Source organism: Numida meleagris, chromosome 9, assembly GCF_002078875.1.
Source record: "Numida meleagris isolate 19003 breed g44 Domestic line chromosome 9, NumMel1.0, whole genome shotgun sequence".
Classification (NCBI taxonomy): Eukaryota; Metazoa; Chordata; class Aves; order Galliformes; family Numididae; genus Numida; species Numida meleagris.
Genome location: NC_034417.1, coordinates 19088219 through 19107381, shown reverse-complemented (window position 1 = coordinate 19107381; position 19163 = coordinate 19088219). Strand labels below are relative to the sequence as shown.

General features: G+C 42.5%; 1 protein-coding gene across 8 annotated transcripts; it reads right to left on the bottom strand.

Moving 5' to 3' along the window:
• Positions 1081–19050, bottom strand: KIF23 (kinesin family member 23). 8 transcript variants are annotated; one of them, XR_002441815.1, is made up of 25 exons: positions 18907–19050; positions 18732–18801; positions 18495–18623; positions 16433–16538; positions 15605–15741; positions 14864–14973; positions 14114–14284; positions 13129–13170; positions 12605–12717; positions 12335–12456; positions 11658–11760; positions 11269–11348; positions 11069–11188; positions 10383–10542; positions 9665–9832; positions 9313–9470; positions 8647–8820; positions 7757–7936; positions 7086–7391; positions 4946–5176; positions 4054–4136; positions 3663–3744; positions 3476–3546; positions 2444–2544; positions 1081–1876 (listed from the first exon to the last, which is right to left on the bottom strand). XR_002441815.1 is itself a non-coding variant. In XM_021407379.1 (24 exons), the coding sequence occupies exons 1-24, from the start codon at positions 18915–18917 to the stop codon at positions 1861–1863; spliced, it is 2940 nt and encodes a 979-aa protein (XP_021263054.1). In that variant the 5' UTR covers positions 18918–19048; the 3' UTR covers positions 1081–1860. The 8 variants fall into 8 exon arrangements, 7 of the variants coding, with proteins under 7 accessions (XP_021263054.1, XP_021263053.1, XP_021263055.1 ...); XM_021407379.1 differs by lacking the exon at positions 2444–2544 and having other exon boundaries at positions 18732–18798; positions 18907–19048; XM_021407378.1 differs by lacking the exon at positions 2444–2544 and having other exon boundaries at positions 18907–19047.

Below are 19163 nucleotides of genomic sequence, written 5' to 3'. Positions count from 1 at the left end.
TGTTCCCCCACTGGGCCACAGCAGGTAAGGCAGGAGATGCATGGCAGTGGGGACACAGCGCACAGGTTAGCAATATCCCAAAACTCAGCAGTGCTAAGAAGAGGAATTCAGGGCAAAGCCTACCTCCCTGCAGGGCAGATGAGCGCAGGATTCCAACACCAGCACCCGATGGTGGCTATTCCACACCACCTAGTGGCACTGGCTTGTCACAGCAGAGTGTCCCCCTGGTCCGTTACCGTACAGGATTTGCCCGTTTAGCTCAAATTCACAAAAGCCTCTTCAAAAAAAGAAGAGAAACAACAGCAACAAAAAGCCAAACCACACATCTTCAGGCTGTTTTCTTCCCCTCTTATTGGTTCTTTTTTTTTTGTGTGTGTGTTTGCCATTTCTGACTTAACTGCAATGTCTTCAAATATAGACAATTACTAAGGCGGTCATAAATGCATAAAAGCAAGACTGTACTCCAACCAGCACCCGGAGCACACAGATTAAATAAACACATGCCAGCCACAGCTATATGTGCTCGTGGCTTTTTTAACTAGGACTTCTTGCTCTCCAGACCGAGGTGGAAGGCCTCGGAACCCATTAAGCAGCATAGCTCAAGACAACAGGCAGCAGAACACTCTGCTGTGTGCTTCCTCCAAGGGATTACAGTCAAGCCTGCTCTTAGCTATTTTCAACACTAATACTGCCATAGAGGACAGCGTTCACTCTAACAATTACTAGTGCTGTACAGCATTCTCCTCTTGGCATGCACCAACAAGATCCGGGGAAAGAACATAAACCTCCTCACAGATGGCCTGTAAGTAAAGCTCAAAGCTTCAGTATCTTGCAACCAGACAGTCACACCCCCAAAACAGAACCAACTGCCCTCAAAAGCAACTGGCAGACCTGAAAATAAGCTTGTCCAAAATACGTTGCGAGACCCAAGAAGTTCTCTTGGTTTAAACTCCAGAAGCATCACAAAGGCTGCATTCAATCACAGGTCTTTCCACAAGATGGTCACAAGCTACAGGGCTTACCTCAGTTTTTGTAGTTTAGCATACTGTGGTGTAACAAGAACGTGACTGGTAAGAGCCATTGAATAAAAGTATTTATTTTAACATGCTTGCAGAGCCACACATATAAGGCCCTCACCATATCTGTGAGCACATCACCCTTTTCCCCCATATCTACAGATGTAAAACACTTAGTTACTTACTTGCACTACAAAATAAAGTAGCCATGATGTCAAGTCATTATTATTCATCATCTCAGTATTCTTGCTTTGTTACCATGAAGACCAGAAGATTGAGATTGAAGTTGTTTTCACAAGCTGATTTGTATATTAAATAATTAAAGGTAATTCTTCCAAGAAGAAATTTACATTACCAAGCTGCTGCTGGCTATAATAATATATGAAATGGCATAGGAACACTCTTAAAGTGCATTACTGCATCTGAATACATCGCAGCATTTACACCTCTTCAAAACAGAGGGCCTGACAAGAAAGGGATAGCGACCAGAATACAGGTACATTCTACAAAGAGCTGAAAAATATGCAAGGCAAAAGCCTCGTGTCATTACTCTATAAAAGTACAGCTTAATAACGAGGGCTTCATACGTACAAGACAGAAGGATTTCTTCAGAAGTCCACAGCATGCAATGGTAGAACCTCCCCCCGTCCACGGAAAGTACTTGCACCCACTCATATGCTTCTTCAGCTTTGCAAAAATTATTTTCCATTTAACCATTGCCTAGCATAGGCCAGTATAAAAAAAAAATACAAGCTTGTAGTGATAACAAAGCAGTTAGTTTATCACTGGCAGCAGATAAGTCTGATAAAAATCACCAGGATTCCAACGCAGCAGTACGTTAAGTTCATGGCTTTCTTCGCCTAAAAGAAAACAAGGCAATCAAACAACTTTCAGATCATACACAGCAGCAGTTGTCTGTACCAGCAGTCAATAGCCCATTTACCTATCCTGCTGCATGCATAAATTTCATGTACTTCCTAAGAAACACAACAAGCAAACTAAAGAGCTCCTTTCTCAAGAAACAGTTGAATTTTCTTTTCTTGTTTTTAAAATAGCCATGGGCTTAAAAGACAGTTTTATTTCAATTGATTAGTTTTAAATAAATACAAGTTCCAGTTCAATACGCAGGAAAACTACAGGATTTACTACAATATCATAAGGCTGCAGCAAGGCTGCATGTAGCAGCAGCCACCCTGAGCAAGTTCTGTGAGAAGTGTGATGGAGTGCACGTCAACAGACATTTGCAACCTTACCCAGAACAAGAACTACTCATTTCAGAAACTCCCCAGAACACCTTGCCACTATACTGCTAAACCCTTAACGTACAAACACTCAAGAGATGAGAACCTGTGTTTCACTAACTTTTACTGTTTTGATTCCAAACACAATCCGTTTGGTTTATTCTGGCTTTGCAGAAGCCTCTTTACCTCTCCAGCCCTCTCTCCTCCCTGTAAACATGTCTTGCAAAACTGCAAATCGTCTTCCCCTGAGTTGAACAGGTGACTTCCGCAGCATTGCCAGCACCTATCTGCAAGAGTCCAAACCTGGATATTTAGTTCTGTTCCGCAACATCTAGTTTAGCAAGACTACCTTATCTGCAGCATTTCTTTTATAGGCAAGAGATTTTGTTAGATGTCTGATTCAAGTCTTAGGCACTAACTTTACCAAGTACATCATTTCAACTTTTCCTAGAAATTGAGGTTTCTGATCCGGTATGTTTGCTGTGTAACTGCAACTCTGATCCCATCACGTTAAAGAATGATAAGAGTCCTAAAGAATTCAGACTTATCTATGCATCTAAAGAGGAAGAAAGCTTCCTCTAGCATGACTAAAGCTCGTGTCTCCTTAGCAGATGCCTTGGCAGTCGCACAGCAGGCAGCAGCTGAAATACTAGCTGCGTTCAGGCACACTATAAAGTATACCCCATGATTCCCTCAGTTCCCTCACTGAGGCACCAAAGCGAATGCTGAGGTATTTGTAACCTTATTTCAATTTATCTAAAGATATGAAGATGAGGGTTTTGTTTTAACTACATCAGCATCTGAAAAAGGCTAGAGGGACTAGAGAAGGATACAGCACAGTCTCATGCCACTGTCACCTTCAATCCCACTCCAATTTTGACCTGCCAGGCACGCTACAGTCCCCAGCTTTTTGCAGTCCAGCTAAGAGCACTCTGAATTGCTGCAGAAGGACAGGATCAAACCTGACATTCTGCTCACGGCACTAAATGCCAGAGAACGTGCCAGAACACATCTTTGGGGTAGAAGTCTCCTACAGATCTGTACAGTCAGTGTTTCCAACACTCAACAAGCCTGTTCACTTTGCAGTATACTAGAAGCATATGCATCGCAAACACAAAGCAGCAAGGGCAACAAGGTGAAGGGGAAACAAGCATTGTCTCATTTCAGGTGTTACCAGGAAAGAGAACAATACACCAACTAGAGAGGAGAGGCACTTACTTGGGCTGAGCGTGATGCTGATAGCCAGGTCCAAGGGCAGATCCTGCCCTCATTTCCACTGCCACAGAACACTGAGAAGACACAGAAAGTCAGTCTCTAACCCCAACCCTGACCCAACCATCAACATTACTCCAAGCCCTCATCCAGATCAAACGTGAGGTGTCTCCCTCCCTCCTTTGTAGCTTACTCTGGTCTCCACATCAGTCCATTCAGAGTCTGCAGCATCCTCTGGTGGATCAGCATTGGAAGGTGATGATCTTCGCTTTCGACTGTACAGTGAGGATGGGGAAAAAAAGAAAGATGTTACAGGAACATCATTTTCTTTAAAGAATCTACAAGATTCTCATGCACGATAGATTATATATTTTTCAATTAAATACTTTTCTCTCAACAGCAGACCAGCCTTACCAGCACCACCAGTACCTAAAAGCTCCTCCAAGTTATTTTCATATGATTTTGAGTTAGATGCAACAGCTTTTCATTCTATCAATCATTTGGACCAGAATCAGTTACACATCAACTACTGAAGTTACACATTTCCAGCAGAACCAGAGCCCGAAGTTAAGAGCACAACTCACCCAGTTGGAGATTCTTGCTTTAGAGTCTCTATCTCTGTGAACTGCACAGCCTGTCCACCACCTCTGGTTTTGAAAACATCACCCTGGGAGCCAAAAGCAGTTAACAAGTTACAGTCATGAGGTTACTGTGGCAGCTACACTGTTAGTTTTCAGGTGAAAACTTAAGCACTAACAGCTACAGTTTTCTTTCAAGTTAGTAAGCGCACACCAGCAAGTACATTCTTCCTCACCAGACATAAGATAACAAAGCACAAGCAACAGCTACAAAACCTCAAAGGAAGAAAGGCAATATTGGGAGGTGCATGCTCATAAGAAAAAGGAATGAAAAGCTGCTATGAATTACAAAGAGCTCTCAATTTGCCCCCGGTAAGTACAGTCAGTATTTTGGACCACAAACACTGCAAGCATTCAAAGCCTAAGTCGCCCCACCAGTTTGCTAATTAGTTGCATACTAGGAATTATGTTTTAGAGCACTTGAGCATCCATCACTCCAGCCAGCTAACTTGTTAATCTAAATCAAATATCATTCCAACAAGACCGACTGCACAAGATTAGCAGCAGACACAAGTCTAAGAAACTTTCATTATGAATGGATTATTGTATTTTACTAGAGGGGAAAAGAAACCTTAATTACTTTCAGGAAAGATGGTGATCAAGTAATAACAAGTATGTGATGGCGTATACATAAAGCAATGACAAAGCTCAAGAAAAGCATTTTCAGACTCTAAAACCTCACGTGAGTCCAAGGGCACAAAACTTGTAAATCCAATCTCTTAGCACACGGAATCAAACACACCTTTCTGCAAGGCAGCAAGCCTGTAGCACAAATACACTGCCAGAAATAGGATTTGACAGGGTTATCACAAGTTTACCAGAGAGGTGTTTGCTTTACCTTAATTAGTTTTGTTTCAATCTCCCCATCAGAGGCTAGCTCCTGGTGCGTCAGCATGTACTTGTCACACTTAGCTAGAGCCTTTTCACTTGCAGCCGCTACCGTGATGGCATGAGGGACATGTGGCTGCATGACTGTGTCAGTGGGCAGATTAGAAGGTGGCTTATGATCTACCCATCTCTCCCCAGCTGAGCGCGACCGTCTGTGTCTGAGACGAACTGGAGGTGCGTTCTGATCAGAGTGGAAGAGAATCAGAAGAAATCAGCACACAGTAAGCTTCTCAAAGGATATCGTCAGCACAACTCAATTTTGCAGGTCTGGTTAAGATGCATTTATCTGAAGATCAAAGCTTCGTTCCTTTTAGAATCCATCCTGAAACGTATCGCTACCAAGAGCCTTGCAAAAAATGCTTAATGGATTATTTCTGTGCCAATTATTTCCCACTAATTTGATGCAGTTTTATCCAATCAGTTGCATTCCCTACACAGGGAAGTTTCCTCAAGGAGAACATCTTTGTCTTTGGCAGCACTCTCCCCAGACATCCCAGGCCTGATTGCCATGAACATATTAACCGACCTGAAAAGATACATTTGGAAGCATTTCCACAGATGCACTAATGGATCAAGATGTAATCTTGGTGTAGCAAAGGGAACAGAATGAGCATGGATTTCCACCATCTCTGGAACACGAAGCCTCTGTTAGCTTAGAAGTATTACGAGCAGAGAAAAAGGAAGAGCCCCTTGGCTAGCATTCCTGCTTCTGAGCCCAGCTGCTGGAAATCCACGAGAAGCAATGGAGGTTCACAAATTTTTATCTTACGTTCATGAACACTGTCAGTTGCTCAGGTAAACCAGAATATAGAGGAAGCTTGTTTAAAAACCTGGGTCCTTTCAAAATCCTTGAATGGGCATTCTGTTTACTCACTAATTTACAGACCTCTGTAAATTACAGTGTTGTTAAATAAACCACAGCTATGAATGCAAATTCCATCCTCTGTGCTTTCAGAGGATGAAAGCAGCAACTGGGATTTCTCTTTGTAATAGACATGAGACTAGCTGTGTCCTTCACAGGTAAATCTCTTACAGATTTAAAGCACCTTTTGAAGATTAAATGTTTCTAGAGATATGTGGCTTTCAACAAAATTGTTGTGCATGAAAATTAGGAAAAACACCACTCAAGATCTCCCCTCTTTTTAGTGGAGAAGTAGGAACTGATTCTGCCAGGGTGCCCTAGAAATCAAGAAATTATGTCCAAAAGACAAAACTGCCATCAGTCACATTTTACTGTGGGAGAGAACATATCCCATACTCTGATGCTGGTGGTTTGTGTATTAGTTAACTGGGACAGGATTTGCTTAAACCACATCCCATACTTGAAAGGGCTGGGGCTGGCAAGTAACAGGAACTTTGAAAATGGTATCAAAAAAAAATGAATCCTACCATGACAAAATCCCCTCTTCTTGGGAAGCCCTCTCAAGAACTCTGATCCTGGGGGTAGAGTGTAGAACAATTCTCTTGGATTTACCTGAGCCACTGTGACAGTAATATTGGGACAGAGACACCGCCGATACAAACATTTGCACGCAATGATTTAATGGAAAAGCATCTCTCAACTATAAGCAAAGCCCCCCGGTTTTAATGCAGATGCAAAAATTTGCAAAGACTATTCTAGAAGATCAAAGGTTAGCAGTTATTCAAGTGAGAAGTTTGTCCAAGCACTATTTCCAATGGACATTTGCATACGTGGCTGGCTCATAAGACCACCTTTTAAGCTGCCCAAGTGGACTACGGTAAGTTGCAGGCTGTAAGATAGATTTGAGGAGACAGACACAAATTAAAACAAAGACATTTAGAGGTAGGAAAAAAAAAAAAGAGGCCTAGTTAGATCAGAGTTCCTTTCCAGAGCTATCTACACACTAACAAGAAATAGAAATGCTTTTTAAAGATTTTTAAATGCCAAATTAAAGATTTAAATAGAGTAATAGCGAGACTCAACTTGGAAACAGTACTGCCCTATGAAAAATACATTTAGGGAAAAATTCAAAATCTCTTTTGTACTCAACATAAGAGAGCAGCTGTGATGAACTTTTGAGCCAGACTAAGTAACACTACATTTAGCTTTTGACAGGAGCAGCACTAACCCTGCAGCATTGATCCTCTTCTATTTCTAGCTCATCTCTACGCTTGGGAACCTCAGTGACTCCAGTCCAGCACATCCCTCGCCTTCTGTCTGAGGTGTTATAGCCTCTACTTTGTTCTGGTTCTTGTTGTCTAGTCCTTGTTTTAGAAGTGCCATCGGTATGCTTGTGCGAAGGGGTTTTCTGCTCCCATTCCATAACACAGGAAGCCACAGAAATGCTGCTACAAGAATTAGAACGTCTGTGCACCTGCTGGTTGCTCACGAGCCGCTGGCTGTTAGGGACCTGAGTAATAAAGTTACTAGAAGGCTAAAGAGAATGGGAAAGCAGTTAGCCATACAGAACTGTCAACTCTTAAGGCAATAAAACAGTGTCACTGCACGTAGTATTCAGTGTAGCTACCCAAGTGTATGGTTTCGGAGAGCTACCACGTTGCAGTGACAGCAGTAAGAATCAGATGTTCTTCCAATACTAAAGGCACAAGGAGAGTAGGAGCACAAATAAAAAACACTGATAAATACAAGAGGAGAGGAAGAATTCAAAAGCAGTTCAATCATCCAAATACTGTGCATGGGAAACATTTTCTAGCCACTAGAGAAAAGTGCTCTGCGTTTTAGTTCATTCTTAGAAGTATGCTTGTCCCTTTACCAAGAAGTGCTTTAAAGGCAACTTACAGGTACTGGTGGAGGAGACACTGATCTCTGAATAGGCTTCTCTCTGTCTCTCTCCCGGGAAGGCCTCTCTGGCTTTTCATTCTTTGGTTCAGTAACAATGGCCTTCAGCTGCTTCAGTTTTTCATCTTTGACCCAAAGTTTGTTCTGCATTTCCAGCTGCTTTGCTGCTACACGACGCTCCTACAAAGACAAAGAGAGGAAAAGCATAACATACTTCATACAAACACAGAGTAGTTGGGCTACAAGTTTGAAGATAATTCTATATTCTACATGGAAGGACGTTCTTTCCCTCTGAGATACAAGCTGATGAAAGTAATCATGTATCAAGCTATAAAGAAAGACTGCCAAGATTATGTCTAATGCCATGAATATTTTGCTTCCTAAACTACAAGGGCAAATCAGAGCACTGTCTAACTGTAGTTCTATCGATAGCCCTGGAGAAGTAAACAGTCCTGCAGCAGTGTAAATTAATTCCTCAGATTTTCTTATTGCTCATGAAGCTCAGATCTGAGCAATAGTGTACATGAGGATAATGGGGAAAGGCTGATGTTAGGCTTTTCCTGACAACTGACAGAACAAAAGAATCACTCCTCAGAGAACCATAAACCCAAAAGAACGAGTTCCAGATACTGAAACAAAGCGCACAAGAGAGCTGCTCTAGTTGCAACATGGGCCCTTGAGGAATTCATCCTATCATACAACATTTATAAAATTTAAGATGAAAATGTCTGTTCAATCCCTCAATTAAAAGCCAAATATATCTTCACTTTTAATAATATTAAAAAAAAAAAAAAAGAAAAACCTTAAAAAAATATTTAACAACCAAGCTCCCCAGCTCCCTCCAGCATTACTCCACTAGACATCTCTAATACATAGGGCAGTATACTCACACACTCCTTCTCCCATTTCATGGTTGTTTCAGCAACCATGCCTTGCAGGCGTGCCTCCAACCTACGCTTGTCAGAAGCCTGACGTTGCAGTTTCTGGCTCTTGCTTTCTAGTTCTTGCTGAAGATTACGCTTATCTTCTTCATAAATTGTAGCAGTTTTCTCTAAAATCTCAATCTGGAAGAAGAGAGGAAGAACTTTGCCATGCCCCCAAGCAACACAACCATCTAAGCCCAGAAGCACAGGATACGTTTGGTTGTGCTAGAATATATTTGTTAGCTCTTTTACCAACACACCCAGCTGAAAAGCTCATGTTCCAGAAAGTTCCAGACATTTTACAACTTTTAAGAAAGTTACCCATTTAAATGTATTACTACAAGTCTCATTTGTGGACCTGCAGCTTAGGGACATAGTTCAGTGGTGGACCGGGTAGTGTTAGAGGCTGACAATTGGACTTGATGATCTTAAGGGTCTTTCCCAACCTAACTGATTCTACAGTCCTGTTCAAAAACCTAGAAGTGTCCAGAGGTTGCCCACAAAGTACTTTTAATCTCGTTTCTATCCACCTTAAAAACAACTTCTGACTTCAAGAAGCTTGCCAAATGGTAGACAGAAAAAGCTTCTTGTGCTTAGGAACCGTATAGCTTAGAACAACGAAAGAAAACTTACCTTGTATTCCAAAGTTTTGATTTTCTTCTCCAGGCGTTCTAACTCCGTTTTCTGTCCTGTTATTATTTTCTCTTTTTCAGACAGTTTTCCTTGAATATAGTTTTCTTTGGACGTAACGCTGGAATCAAGTTCTCGCAGCACAGTTTTAAATGTAAGCACTGCAAGAAAGTCAACATACTTTTCCCTTCTCATCCTTTCTCCTACTAACTTAACACTACCAGCTACTTCATTACCTCAGTGCAAGGGTTTTTAAGCCAATCTAGACAATTATTCCACATTAGTACGGAAGAGATGCTTGAGTAGCAATGAGGGTGCCAAAAATCCAGCTCTACATCAATGCTCAGATTCTTACCATTTTTGGCAAACTCCTCTGACAACTTTTGTCGTAGTTTATGGCGTTGCTCCAGGACTTCAGTAAGCTTTGGAAGCGTCTGATCATCATTAATATCCAATAGCTCACACGAAGGCAGAGGAGGAAAGTTCTGCAGAAATATTTCTGAAGCAGATTGCTCTTCTGTTTCTGTAAGATTTAAAGCCAAGGAAGTCTGTCAGCAAGTGAGAGAACAAAGTTCTCATTTGACAATGCATAGCCACAGATCATTCCACAGAATTATGAAGGAGACAGGATGTAGAATTATTAATGAGAACGACATGTTTTCAGAATGGATGACAGTATCGAGAAGAGATTAAGTGTGACATTTTTGATTCATTCCTTACAATACCTCCAGGCAAATCCTAATTTCTAAAGTAAACCCAGGGCGTATAAAAGCATCAAAGTATTATCTTCAGCACAATCTCTTTTCCAGAGCTGCAGTAATGGGACCCTGAATGCAGCTCATCATCAACAACAAAGAATTACCTTGAGAACTGTAGCATAAGCCCAATTATTGCGTAAGCAGTAGCGCAGCACGAAAACAGCAATTCAGGTGCACCTACCACAGAGAAAGCTCACCACTAACACTTAAACGCAGCTCCTTGCGTGCTTTCAAGGCTCTAAATTGTTCTTCAAGAACAAACAACAGGAAAAAAAAAAGGTGTGTGCTGTGAACACCTCGCATTCTCCTATTTACCTCCATTAATTGGGCCACCTCGGATCTCCAGTTTGCGGGCCAGCTCCTCCCTGAAGGCCTGATTCCTAAAGCGCCGCCCCGGCGTTAAGCCACACAGAGGTCTGTCTACAGGCCTTGCAACTTCAACCTCCTGGGTCATCTCTGCAAAACGCATGACTTGCTACAAAAGAACAAAAGCAAGCTCAGCAAAGCAATAAAACAGCAGCTGTCCAAAGTAAGTTTCAAAGTGATATTTTAGATCAATAAAAGTTTTAGCAGTGACATGATCAACATAGAAGCTTAAGTATTTCCCAGCTAGATAGCTTGCAAATCTGAAGTAGAGCATCTAAAAATCTTTCCAGTAACACCTTCCCTCCCTGCATCAAGGAGCCATAAAGCTGACTGTGCAGATACCTTAAGTTCTTGCAAATACTGTCATACTGGGGATAAAGCACCAAAATATGGTTATCTGGACTGCTGTAAATAAGAGAAGCTTCCTGTGCTGCATGCAAGCAGTACTAGCATTTTTGAGAGGAAAAATTAAGACTTAGAGGGCATATTTGCCCTGCAGTATTACATCTGATTGCCTGAAGTGTTTAAGCAATGTAAGTTATCATTCCTGCCACCTACTAAACTCGTACAATCATTCAGTACTAAATGTGGAAGCAGAGTAGGAAAGGATGAGATAAGAATTGCAAGAAGGTTACCAAGCTTTCCTCGTAGTCCTCAGCTTTAGGATTAACACACACAATCATACGCACTTTTCCTTCACCATCAAAATAGTTCTTGAAGAGGTGAGTCAGTTTGGAATCTCTGTATGGAACCATCTGGAAGTAGAAGAAAGTTCTAGTAAGCTTTCGTTACATCAGCTCTTCATCAAAAGATAATTGAATGGCAAGTTACATACCTTATTTGTCCCATACATCTGGTTTTCCCGTAGAACTTCAATACATGTTCTCAATGTCATTAATGACTGATTAATATTACCTAAAAATAATAATATAAAAGAAATTTCTGTAAGCAGTTATTTGCATCATATTTCCAAACTTTTTTTTTAGATAAACTGCTTGGACCTGTAAGTCACTTGTTACTGATAACCTTTCTAAATAATCTGAAGTATCCACAAATGCAATAAATGCTGCCAAAACTTCCAGCTTCCAAGCTGGAGGATTGCAGACCATCAAGTGAGACAACCAAACATTATAACAGAACACTTAACGATTCTTCTTATGGTCTCTTTACTAGGAGACAAAACTGATAGGTAAAACGAGCAGGCTGTCTAAACGTGCTGCATACCTGCTTCTCGCAACCTGTTCCCTTCAGCTTTTGTTCTATTGGTCCTTTCACTTCCAGCTAGATCAACTAAGGAGAGCTGGCTTAAAGTGATCTGTTCCTTCTCCTGTTACAAGAAAGAAATTAGGTTAGGTTACTTATTATTATTATTATATATTATTAGCTCTATATTCCCTGCCTTCTAAGGAGGCACTGGATGTGTGGGGTGCGGGAGAACATACCTCACAACCCCAAGCCAGCAGGCACACTTAAACACATATTGCACCTTCAGACTTAGTTTGAGAGTGTTTTGATAGCCCTTAATCCACACCTCAAGAGGGTTTTTGTGAACATGTTTATCAAATCCTTTTTGTCTTGCAGCACAAGATAGATTACAGCAAGCACTCTTGTTCAAAGCCTCTAAGTCTTGCATTCTTACATTAAGATGCTTTGCTCAAAACAGAGGAGGAATAAACAGAAGCGCAGCTTTGCTGCTCACTTTAATGCTCTTTTTACAAAAAAAATTACAAAATTTAGGAATTTTGTAATTTTGATTCACTTCACCAAGACTTTACAAGTTTGATATGCATAAATTTGAGTCAGTAGGCCACGCTGCAAGATTCACTGCTTTTTCTAACCTCTGTATCCATACATGCACACACAAACACGATTCTCCTTTAGTAGCATGCCCCCAAATTCACCTGCAGCACATTATCTCCATCTGCATCCAGAGGTGCCTGAGCCAACTTTATCATGAAGACACCATGAGACCGACTAGATTCTCGATTCAGCTGAGTGTTTGCAATACGCCTCTTCTTCTGCCCTGTTTAAAAGAATGAAGACATTCCCTCCAAAAACCTGCTTCATTTAACAGGTTTGCCACCTACCAAAGCCAGTTCTGTTTTCAGCATGGTACTGTTAAACTCAATACAGACATACAGCCTTTTAAGTTACACTTCAAGATTATTTACCTTTCCAAAAGACTTCAAAAGCTTCTTCTGTAGATTTCACCTCTACTTCTGTGCAACCCGTGACATACATGTTGTGATTCTGGTCCTCACGAAGTATTTTGGACTGTGGAGGTCTTAAGGGCAAGGAAGAAAGGAAAGCACTAAATTTCAGTGGAGCTGGATATACAGTGGTGTATTATCTCATGCAAGTTTTCTTTTATTTAAGTACATAATTCAGACTAAATACATCAATTATCCACACAGCAGATGGAAGCGGAAGTACAAGGACACACACTCAGCCAAGATTAGTTACACTTCAGCTACTAATTTAGAAGCCATGTTTAATTGTGATTCTTACTGGAAATGATTGGTTTGTGTGGCAGCTATTGCTTTACTACATGCATATGGCTCATATAGAAGCAAGATGGCTTCAACAGCATTCTACATTCACTAGTAAAGCAAAGAAGAGATAAGGAGTCAGTTTATTTTCTGCTTCTACTGAAATTCACTCTTCCATATTGGGAGTAATATGCTTAGGCACATACATAAAGTCACCGTTTCGCACAGGAGTGTTGCAATTGTTCCACCTACCAAAAAAACAGGATTAAAAATATTAAGTCGTTCAGCTTGTGTCCAAGACCTTGTCATATTTAATGCACTGTAGCTTCCATAAATGGAAATAATCCAAGACTTTCCCTAGGCCAACTTCCGGATACGATAAGCAAGAACCAAACCAAACTTCATTCTTATTTAGAAAGCATTCAGATATCCAAACTTGTTTCAAAGCAGTACCCTGGAGAATGCTCTCAATGTTTCAATGCAATGGCTTGTTTCGCTCTAGTTAAGTCTTTGTAGATTGGCCGACTCTTTAATTAACACATGTACCAGTAGATGCACATAGTTTTCTTTAACAGATTTAGAATTTTGAAAATATGTTCAAATAAGTTTGATTTACAGACTGTCTTTTCAAAGATCACAAGATTTACTGGTTCTGGACCACGGCCTAGTAGATACCTTCCCAAAAAACATCCAGAATTTCATTTCAGTCTATTCATCTCTGTTGCTAAGGAAATGATTGGCACCGAGTGGAAATAATACATAAGCTTTTCCCCAATGGGCAGTTTTCCAGAGGAAAATGCCAGCTATGGAATAGCTTGCTCTTCAAGCCGTAGTCACAAGCTAGGAATAGCACTTGCAGAACAGCATCAATAGATTTAAAGCCTCAGCAGGATACAACGCTGCCCGAGAAATTAAATATTTACTTATTTATCTTCCATTACACTAGGAAAGGGAGCACTCAATCTTAGCAGCAACAGAACGACCGTCAGTACTCAGCACACTGAAATACCATCGTCTGGATTCTTTAGACATCACCTTATTCTGAACACGCTCCAGGGCCTCAATGTCTTTCTGTGTGATTTTCGGAACCAATTCACCTGAAGTGAGCCAGACTCACAGAGACTACAGCCACAAAGACACTGCAATCCCCACAGAAGCATAACTTCTATCAATATCGTTATTCCTACTCACTTTGGTTTTATCAGCTCAAATGGAGTCTCCTCCAGGAGGTCATAAATGTAGTTGTTGTAGATCTCGATGTAGGAGACGAAGACACTGTAGACATTATCTTCATCAACTTCTTCCACTTTGCAGTGATCTTGCACGTTGATCATATCAGCAAACTCTGGATCGATCTGTCGCCTGTTGATTACGCACAGTCAGCAATTGTGATGGAGCACCCACAGCCAGCCACCTTGACTGTACAGTCAAAAAACCAAGCCTACTGACAGGCAGTGTGATTTGAGTACGGAAACACATTAGAAACTAAAGTCAACACATCCAGTTTCAAGTACGCTCGGAAGAGTTTAAATAGATAGATCCATCTACCCAGTACTGCTGTACTCAGCTCCAGCTAGAAGCACCTTGCAGAATTCCTGGATGGCTGACACTGGAATCACACACCATTCAGCAATCTCCCTATTTTGCAAATCATCCTCAAGTTTAATTTCATATTACCCTACCTGGTCCAATCATAGCATTTTACTTATGTAAAAACAGATACCAAAAAAATAGCCTTATGTTGCTCGATTCTAAACCTCAGAATCGAGGTATTTAACCATGCAATTTTCCAATCTACACGGAACATAATTCACTAAATTACCATGAATATTCTTGAAAAAAAAGCAAGAGATAAAGACACCGAGATAATTTAAAATCACAGTTTCAGAATAACATTTACATTAACTATTTTTTTTCCTGCATGTTACAATAGTTACTTACTTGCCAGAAGGAGTTTTGGGAACAGGCATGGCATCTCTTTTTTGTCGCTCTAACAGAGCATCTACTTCACACTGAACATCCACACCATTCTTGTCATCAAGCTTAAAAACCTGAACAGTGAACATGTTTAGACAATGTAATGACAAACGGTAGCGAACATAAGGTGTTGGCCAGCAAAAGACAAGTTATTTGATCAAGCTGTCTGGCAGCCAGCAAACACCACACCCCCTCACTAACGCTCAATCTGCTAGCTAATTCCAAGTAGATTTGACAGAAAACAGGTACTTCCAAAAGAGAAATATTCCACAAAGACTTCCAAGCTAGCATGCTACCAAGGAAAAAGCTTCCAGTATTGTTTCAAATATATTTGGATAGCAAAAAATATATATATTTCTGAACAAAAGAAAAACTAAACATTATTCTCTATATTATTTTAAATATGGAATGAGTTCTTGTTTCAAGATGCAAAACTCACTGGAAACCATGGCCCAGATTTTTCTTTTTTTTTTTTTTTTTACTGAAGTAATTAAAAAATGAGAAACAATTACAAGAACAGTTAGACCATACACCTTCTTGATATGTCCGTCCTAGAAACCAGGTTTGTCTCCTTGGTCCTGTTTCAGAAAGCCCATTGTTTTTTAGGGGTATCTTTTGTCGTTGTTTAAAGACAGGAGACATTCTGAACAGTGTTTTAGGTTGTTGTGAGCAGCAGCAAGGAGAATTTGGTGCAAAACTACTCACAAATCTTTTGGCCTGGAATGGTCCTATGCTGTTGAAGATCATATCCAAACACCGTGGGAGAAGTCCTCCATCACCAGGAGATCCCGTCATAGTGTGGGTTTTCCCACTGCCTGTCACCCCATATGTAAAAAGGAGACCTAGGAGAGAAGAAGAGTCCTGTAATCAATGCTTACAGTCTCAAAAAAAACATCAATTACATTCACACTTTTTCTTGGGTAAAAGGTTCTTGGGGAAAAAAGACTCCTGCTGAGGTATCTATCAGTAAGCTAACTCCAGCCCAGCAAAAGCCACTCTTCCTCAGGCACCAGTACTGACCATCTCGCTGAGGCACACTTCAGCTACAACTGCTAGTACTTGCCCTGTTTTGGGATCATGCATTTGGAAATGAAAATGGAAATGTAGCCACTAAGTCCCAGGTGTAGCAGTCTGATTTACTTGGGCTGTTGTTAGGGAGCTTGACATTAACCAGATACTTCAAGGTATCAAAGTGTGCCAAGGACAAATTGATTTGTTTCTATAGCCAGTGTTTAGGGGACTAATTCACATCTTTCTGCTGGGAAAAAAAAAAAAAAAATGTTTCTTCAGATAATTGTGCACGAAAAAAAAATTATACCTGGACACACAAAGCATGCACAGCATTACACAAGAAGAGCTCCCAAGGAAGTTGTGCAGGGGAGCTAAACCACAACTGCTTTCATTGCAAATAAGGGTTAAATATATACATATTTTTAACCTAGACAAGTTAAGAAACCTTAAGACCTGCAAAATCATAACAATACAAAAAAAAAAGACACACAAAGACATGACAGAAAACAAGTAAACCCTTACCGTTTTTCCCACGAATGAGATCTTCCACTAGAGGTTTAGCCACGACGTCAAAAAGCTCCTTTTGAGCAACAAGGGTACCAAACACTTCTTTAAAGGAATACTGAGTCTGAAGAAAAGAAGACATGTTGCCCTAGATCTCAGGTTTCCCTGCCCAGAACTCCATTGCTTCAAAATGCTTCGTTCTTTGGAAAGCACGTTCTTTAGAAGTGCTTTCCGTTAGCACAACAGAACAACAAAGAGCCTACTTTAAGGTTACACCTGCGTTTGAATGTGCACAGTTGATCCACTATAGCTCTTCTAACGATCAGCTAAGATTTGTATAACAAAGAACAACAACCTCTGGTTTTTATAGAGCTTACATCCATCAATAACCAGAGTGATCAGAAACACGCAAATAGAGAAGCACACAACCTTCAGTTTCAAGCTCAAGTTTCTGTTTGACCCCCAACCATCATCTACACAGGTGCTGAGAGAACACCAAGGACACTCACAATGGATAAAGTCATGTTGTTCTAGCATTTAACATTCTTGTTTTTAAGTTCATGTCTTTTCCCAGCCCAGTCTGTTTCCAGTCACGGGTTTTTAATGTACTTTGACAGATCTGGCCACTTTTCCTCAAAACACTTGTAAATATTTAAATATCACTTCATATACTTTAAGATTCTCCCATAACAGATTCAGAAACAGAGTATCCTGCGTGCCAGCTAACATTCATTAAGCCTTACTCACAGAAAGCAAAAGACATCGTCTCACTTAGAGCTACAGCACTTTGCTGTGAACCTGTTATTAGCCATCCCACAACCAAACCATGCTCAGAGCTATAGTGCTCCAGCTCTCCATTCTGTATTCATGACCTGAAGTCCCCTTTCCAGGAAAGGCAATAGCAGCTTGGCATAAGTGACCTGCCACCTTCTTTCCACTTCACGCCCTTTCACCACTCCAGAACAGTGTAGTTAGAAGGAGCCTAAAGATCAATTCCAACTGCCTGATCTTGTCAGGGTTAACCAAAAGTTAAAGCCTATTACTGAGGGCAATGCCCACTGACAGCCACCCACCCCGCTAGGAAGCCCATTCCAGTGTCTGACCACCTTCACAGTAAATAAATGTTTCCTGATACCCACTCTGATCCTCCATGGCACAGCTTTGCACCGTTTACACATCTCATTGGTTACAGGGAGAAGAAACCAGCCCACCCACTCTCCTCTTTTTATACATTAACTACAGCTTTCCCCTTCAGCACACACAGGGAAACGTTGCTCTTTGCTGAGCTTAAGGATATACCAACTCTTAACTCATTCATGCCTGATTTTGCTTAGAGCTGGTTTCTAAGAATCAGAGCTTTGTGAACAAGCCCTTCAAGCAGTCTTGCCAGCTTTATCTTTTTTTCCTTTAGCTCTCACCCCTCCACCCTGCAGAAGCCTTTTTGCATATAGGAGATATAGAAAGACATAGAGGCCCTGAAGCCTGTCCAAGAAAGGCAACAAGGCTGCAAAGGATCTGGAGCACAAGTGTTACAGGGAGCGGCTGAGGGAACTGGGATTGGCCAGTCAGGGGGAGGCTCAGAGGAAACCTCATGGCTTCCTACAGTCCCTGACAGGAGGTTGTGGTGAGGTAAGGGTCATCCTGTGCTCACAGGTAACAGCAACGAGAGGTGATGGCCTGAAGTTACACCAGGGGAGGTTTAGGTTGGATATTAGGAGACATTTCTTCTCCAAAAGAGCAGTGATGCAGCAGCACAGGACGCACAGGGCAGTGGTGGGGGGACTGGAGGCGTTCACAGAACATGGAGAAGTGACACTGAGGGACACGGGCAGTGGTCATGGTGGGGTGAGTTGGACTTGGGGAATCTCAGAGGTCTTTTCCACTCTTCTGATCTGTACACTGATTCTATATACCAACACCAAAGCGCATTTCTGCTCCAAAGGGGCTTTGGGATTTGAAAACCCTCTTCTCTCAGAGCACCACCTGCACAAGGCCAACCGCCCCACCCTGCAGGACACACCGGGCCCAGCGGGAAGGCCGACGGCGGAGGAAGGAGCCCCGCACCCCCGCGGGCCGTTACCTCCCGGTATTCCCCGTTTCGGAATATCCTGTATCCGTCGGGCGGATGGATCTGCACCGTGTTCTCGCTGATCACTTCGATGCAGCACTCCTGGTCCGGGCGGCTCAGCGGCCGCACCCTGCAGTACACCTGTGGGGGGGGGGGGACGGACAGGGCCCGGCGGCCGCTCAGCGCGGGCTGAGCCTCGGGACAGAGCGGCCCCGCCCGGTTCCCCCCGCCCCGAGGCTCCGCACTCACCCCCACGGGATCCTTCGGACCGGGGGGCGACGGCTTCTTCAGCGCCGGCCTCCGCGGGGTCTTGGCCCTACTGGGGGAAGAAGCGAGGCGTGAGGAGAGGCCCGGACACCGCGCGGGACCGGGACGAACCTCACGGGGCCGGGATGACCGGCCGAGGGATCGGGATCCGACTTACGCCGCCTTCATGGTGCGGGGGTCGCGGTGCGGGGACGGCCACCTCAGGGTCCGAGCTCCGCGCTGCCTCACCCGGCGGCCGCGCGCCCGTTCAGTTCAAATCCGACCAATCAGCGCGCGCGGCCGCGTGGCGTCACCGCGCAGCGTTACGTCGTGGGGGCGCCACCGCCCATCCTAGCCCCGCGGCGTAGGCCGCAAGCGTTGCTATGGTAACGGCGCAGCGCGCCGCCTGCAGCAGGGCGCCCCCTGCCGGGCCGG

Excerpts from the sequence above, each read along its gene's own strand:
- KIF23 (XM_021407378.1), bottom strand. Across the intron at positions 12,457-12,604 it reads TTTTGAAGTCTTTTGGAAAG|GGCAGAAGAAGAGGCGTATT; the intron begins GTAAATAATCTT and ends TCTTTTAAACAG. Across the intron at positions 3,547-3,662 it reads GGACTGATGTGGAGACCAGA|TGTTCTGTGGCAGTGGAAAT; the intron begins GTAAGCTACAAA and ends GTGTCTTCTCAG.